The sequence below is a fragment of the Tarenaya hassleriana genome, unplaced genomic scaffold (assembly GCF_000463585.1).
Source record: "Tarenaya hassleriana unplaced genomic scaffold, ASM46358v1 Cleome3, whole genome shotgun sequence".
NCBI classification, from domain to species: Eukaryota; Viridiplantae; Streptophyta; class Magnoliopsida; order Brassicales; family Cleomaceae; genus Tarenaya; species Tarenaya hassleriana.
The window spans coordinates 2,743,667-2,748,465 of NW_010966177.1; the positions used below are offsets into that span (position 1 = coordinate 2,743,667).

General features: G+C 39.8%; 2 protein-coding genes across 2 annotated transcripts; both read right to left on the minus strand.

Moving 5' to 3' along the window:
• Nucleotides 1-391: 391 nt before the first annotated feature.
• LOC104818963 (small ubiquitin-related modifier 1-like) lies at nucleotides 392-1,761 on the minus strand. The gene is made up of 3 exons (XM_010548789.2): nucleotides 1,626-1,761; nucleotides 1,110-1,259; nucleotides 392-952 (listed from the first exon to the last, which is right to left on the minus strand). Exons 1-3 carry the CDS (start codon nucleotides 1,716-1,718, stop codon nucleotides 887-889), a joined length of 309 nt encoding a protein of 102 aa, XP_010547091.1. The 5' UTR covers nucleotides 1,719-1,761; the 3' UTR covers nucleotides 392-886.
• Nucleotides 1,762-2,743: 982 nt separating this feature from the next.
• On the minus strand, nucleotides 2,744-4,113 carry LOC104818964 (small ubiquitin-related modifier 1-like). The gene is made up of 3 exons (XM_010548791.2): nucleotides 3,978-4,113; nucleotides 3,462-3,611; nucleotides 2,744-3,304 (listed from the first exon to the last, which is right to left on the minus strand). The coding sequence occupies exons 1-3, from the start codon at nucleotides 4,068-4,070 to the stop codon at nucleotides 3,239-3,241; spliced, it is 309 nt and encodes a 102-aa protein (XP_010547093.1). The 5' UTR covers nucleotides 4,071-4,113; the 3' UTR covers nucleotides 2,744-3,238.
• Between the last annotated feature and the right edge of the window lie 686 nt (nucleotides 4,114-4,799).

Genomic DNA, 4,799 nt, shown 5'->3' on the forward strand with positions numbered 1-4,799 from the left:
TGGTCTCTTAGTTGAAATGATATATATATATATATAGGTAGAAGGTTTAATGAATTTATGGATTACCCGTTCGAATGACTCAACGGGTAAAGAGATCTAAAACTCGTTCCCGATTCAAGTTCGAGCTTTTTGGAAAGGAGTATTCACTTGTGTGGATACAAATCGAAGTATGGAAACATGCATTCATCCATATTTTTTCAATTATATTTAGGCCGAAAATCCAATGAATTTGTGGATTATAAAAAAAAATTCTACGATTCAAATGACTCAATTAGTAAAGAATGAAGTAAAACTTGTTCCTAATTCAAGTTAGGATCTTTTTAAGTAGGAATATTCAATTGGGTTTTCTCCATAATTGAATGGGAATGTACATGAACTTTTCGATTATAAATAAAACAATAAGTACTCTCACGTTTCCGACATATTTGGATGAACATGTCTCGTCATTGGTTCTTGTAAATAAGAACAAAGACCACAAAAAGCTACGGTTGCCACAAAAAGAAACAGAACCCATTTCACAACAGATGAAAACAACCAAGAAACCCATAACTGCTCGTTGGTTTTTTTTCTTCACAAAAAGATTCCTGTACTTTTCTCCATTCACGCGTCTCTGTTCCTTGAACCCTTTTTCTCTCAGAACATAAGGCACCAAGATTTCGGTTGAAGTACCCAAGAGACGAACTCTGATTTAGGTTTAAAAAAAAAAGAGGGCAATGGCATTAGCGTAGGAGCTGAACTCCAGCACGGTCCATCGCCATCACAAATATCGGATCTCATTTACAAACCACGCATATTAGTACCAGCAGTCGGAAGGAAACAGATAAAAAAAAACAAAACCACAAAACGTTTTCCAAGGTTCAAACGAGAATTCTGTCCAAAAGGGTGTTTAAAACCATCCTCCCCCGGTCTGGTGAAGCATTGCGTCAATCTCGTCTCCGTCTTCCATCTCGAGCTGCATTCAAAGTCACGGAGCGATAGTGAATGCCGGAAAAGAACGTGAAACAATGAACGAGTCCCTTGAAATCACGTGCCAGAATCACAACTCAAAGTCCTTAGACCACTGTCTCGACGAGACAGCTCAGATCGAGAATATCACGTGGCGAGATTACCTCGTCGGGGGTTTGCTCTGGTCGAAGCCTGCGACCGTCGAACAAGAAGGCGATGGAAGTCATGTCCACCGACTGGCGGTCGCAGTAAGCCGTCATCAATTTCTTCAATTGTGTGCTCCTCTTGATCCTGAAGAACACCTCGTTCCCATCCTGATATACATGCACGTACACAAATGCTTAAACTACAGAGACGGGATTGAATCGCATCCACAAACAATAATTGCTTTGATCAGGAATTCCCATTCATGATTCCGACATAATCACACGTTTGAAGAATCAGACAAGCAAAATTAAAACTCAAAAGAAAACCCCCAAAATGATTCAATCACAAAAACAACCATTACATCAACAAAAAAAACACCACAGGGAACCAGAAGATCAATACAAAAAATCGAGAAAAGATTACAACTTTGGACGATTCGTGTGAAAACTCAGACCCAGAAGACAAGAACAGAGCAGTTAAACTAAAAAAAAAACATGAGAGAAAACCCAGACACAAAAACGATGGAGTTTTACCTGACCCTTCACTTTGAGATTAATGTGCACAGATTGATCTCCGGGTTTTTTGTCCTCCTGACCGGCGGTTCCATCACCTCCGTCTGCTGACATATCTCTTCGCTTCTAACTTCCCTTCAGTTTGTTGTCTGCTCCGTAGGCTTGGGGCACGAGTGAATATATAAAGACGGAGGAAAAAGAAAGCGTTACTTTGACGCTATCAATCGCCGAGATCAGGTCATGCCGTACCACGTTCCCGTATAAGGGTACTTTAGGTATTTCAGAACTGAGATCTGCGGCTCTTGTGTTGATCACGTGCGCTTTTTAAAGCGTATGTATCCGATTCTCGCGAGTACTAGAGTTTAGCTTACGCGCGAGATGGCGGAGGTTAAAATTAACCCGATTGGATAAAATTTTGAATTCCGCGTGTTGGCTCCATTCGTACGGTGGATTGAACGGCTGAGATTACAAGCTGTTGATCGGACGGATAATAACGGTTTCAGAATCTTATATGTGGTCATTTGGTTCTACTATCTATATTCTCGTGACCTTCCAGTTCCCACCATTGACTTACCTTCCTTTAAATTCTGATTTTGTTAATACACACGCGTGTATATATATATATATATATATATATATATATATATGTATATAATGAACTCAAATTTCTATTTCAAAGGAGCCACCATTATTTCGCGTGGGAATAAAAAATTTCGGGCCCATTTATTATTGGGTTTACAAGACCATTTATTATTGGGCTTAAAGGCCCATTGATATATATATAGGTAGAAGGTTTAATGAATTTATGGATTACCCGTTCGAATGACTCAACGGGTAAAGAGATCTAAAACTCGTTCCCGATTCAAGTTCGAGCTTTTTGGAAAGGAGTATTCACTTGTGTGGATACAAATCGAAGTATGGAAACATGCATTCATCCATATTTTTTCAATTATATTTAGGCCGAAAATCCAATGAATTTGTGGATTATAAAAAAAAATTCTACGATTCAAATGACTCAATTAGTAAAGAATGAAGTAAAACTTGTTCCTAATTCAAGTTAGGATCTTTTTAAGTAGGAATATTCAATTGGGTTTTCTCCATAATTGAATGGGAATGTACATGAACTTTTCGATTATAAATAAAACAATAAGTACTCTCACGTTTCCGACATATTTGGATGAACATGTCTCGTCATTGGTTCTTGTAAATAAGAACAAAGACCACAAAAAGCTACGGTTGCCACAAAAAGAAACAGAACCCATTTCACAACAGATGAAAACAACCAAGAAACCCATAACTGCTCGTTGGTTTTTTTTCTTCACAAAAAGATTCCTGTACTTTTCTCCATTCACGCGTCTCTGTTCCTTGAACCCTTTTTCTCTCAGAACATAAGGCACCAAGATTTCGGTTGAAGTACCCAAGAGACGAACTCTGATTTAGGTTTAAAAAAAAAAGAGGGCAATGGCATTAGCGTAGGAGCTGAACTCCAGCACGGTCCATCGCCATCACAAATATCGGATCTCATTTACAAACCACGCATATTAGTACCAGCAGTCGGAAGGAAACAGATAAAAAAAAACAAAACCACAAAACGTTTTCCAAGGTTCAAACGAGAATTCTGTCCAAAAGGGTGTTTAAAACCATCCTCCCCCGGTCTGGTGAAGCATTGCGTCAATCTCGTCTCCGTCTTCCATCTCGAGCTGCATTCAAAGTCACGGAGCGATAGTGAATGCCGGAAAAGAACGTGAAACAATGAACGAGTCCCTTGAAATCACGTGCCAGAATCACAACTCAAAGTCCTTAGACCACTGTCTCGACGAGACAGCTCAGATCGAGAATATCACGTGGCGAGATTACCTCGTCGGGGGTTTGCTCTGGTCGAAGCCTGCGACCGTCGAACAAGAAGGCGATGGAAGTCATGTCCACCGACTGGCGGTCGCAGTAAGCCGTCATCAATTTCTTCAATTGTGTGCTCCTCTTGATCCTGAAGAACACCTCGTTCCCATCCTGATATACATGCACGTACACAAATGCTTAAACTACAGAGACGGGATTGAATCGCATCCACAAACAATAATTGCTTTGATCAGGAATTCCCATTCATGATTCCGACATAATCACACGTTTGAAGAATCAGACAAGCAAAATTAAAACTCAAAAGAAAACCCCCAAAATGATTCAATCACAAAAACAACCATTACATCAACAAAAAAAACACCACAGGGAACCAGAAGATCAATACAAAAAATCGAGAAAAGATTACAACTTTGGACGATTCGTGTGAAAACTCAGACCCAGAAGACAAGAACAGAGCAGTTAAACTAAAAAAAAAACATGAGAGAAAACCCAGACACAAAAACGATGGAGTTTTACCTGACCCTTCACTTTGAGATTAATGTGCACAGATTGATCTCCGGGTTTTTTGTCCTCCTGACCGGCGGTTCCATCACCTCCGTCTGCTGACATATCTCTTCGCTTCTAACTTCCCTTCAGTTTGTTGTCTGCTCCGTAGGCTTGGGGCACGAGTGAATATATAAAGACGGAGGAAAAAGAAAGCGTTACTTTGACGCTATCAATCGCCGAGATCAGGTCATGCCGTACCACGTTCCCGTATAAGGGTACTTTAGGTATTTCAGAACTGAGATCTGCGGCTCTTGTGTTGATCACGTGCGCTTTTTAAAGCGTATGTATCCGATTCTCGCGAGTACTAGAGTTTAGCTTACGCGCGAGATGGCGGAGGTTAAAATTAACCCGATTGGATAAAATTTTGAATTCCGCGTGTTGGCTCCATTCGTACGGTGGATTGAACGGCTGAGATTACAAGCTGTTGATCGGACGGATAATAACGGTTTCAGAATCTTATATGTGGTCATTTGGTTCTACTATCTATATTCTCGTGACCTTCCAGTTCCCACCATTGACTTACCTTCCTTTAAATTCTGATTTTGTTAATACACACGCGTGTATATATATATATATATATATATATATATATATATGTATATAATGAACTCAAATTTCTATTTCAAAGGAGCCACCATTATTTCGCGTGGGAATAAAAAATTTCGGGCCCATTTATTATTGGGTTTACAAGACCATTTATTATTGGGCTTAAAGGCCCATTGCAGCTAAAAGGCCCAAGTCGATGAAAAAAATGAATATTCGATCGACGAAATCAAATCACCTCCGTCGTGT

What these genes read in the sequence shown, in the direction of transcription:
- LOC104818964 (XM_010548791.2), bottom strand. Translation starts at nt 4,070, where the DNA reads ATGTCAGCAGACGGAGGTGATGGAACCGCCGGTCAGGAGGACAAAAAA. An exon ending in ATCTCAAAGTGAAGGGTCAG is followed by an intron (nt 3,612 to 3,977) that starts GTAAAACTCCAT and finishes CATGTATATCAG; the next exon opens with GATGGGAACGAGGTGTTCTT. An exon ending in CAGAGCAAACCCCCGACGAG is followed by an intron (nt 3,305 to 3,461) that starts GTAATCTCGCCA and finishes CTTTGAATGCAG; the next exon opens with CTCGAGATGGAAGACGGAGA.
- LOC104818963 (XM_010548789.2), bottom strand. Translation starts at nt 1,718, where the DNA reads ATGTCAGCAGACGGAGGTGATGGAACCGCCGGTCAGGAGGACAAAAAA. An exon ending in ATCTCAAAGTGAAGGGTCAG is followed by an intron (nt 1,260 to 1,625) that starts GTAAAACTCCAT and finishes CATGTATATCAG; the next exon opens with GATGGGAACGAGGTGTTCTT. An exon ending in CAGAGCAAACCCCCGACGAG is followed by an intron (nt 953 to 1,109) that starts GTAATCTCGCCA and finishes CTTTGAATGCAG; the next exon opens with CTCGAGATGGAAGACGGAGA.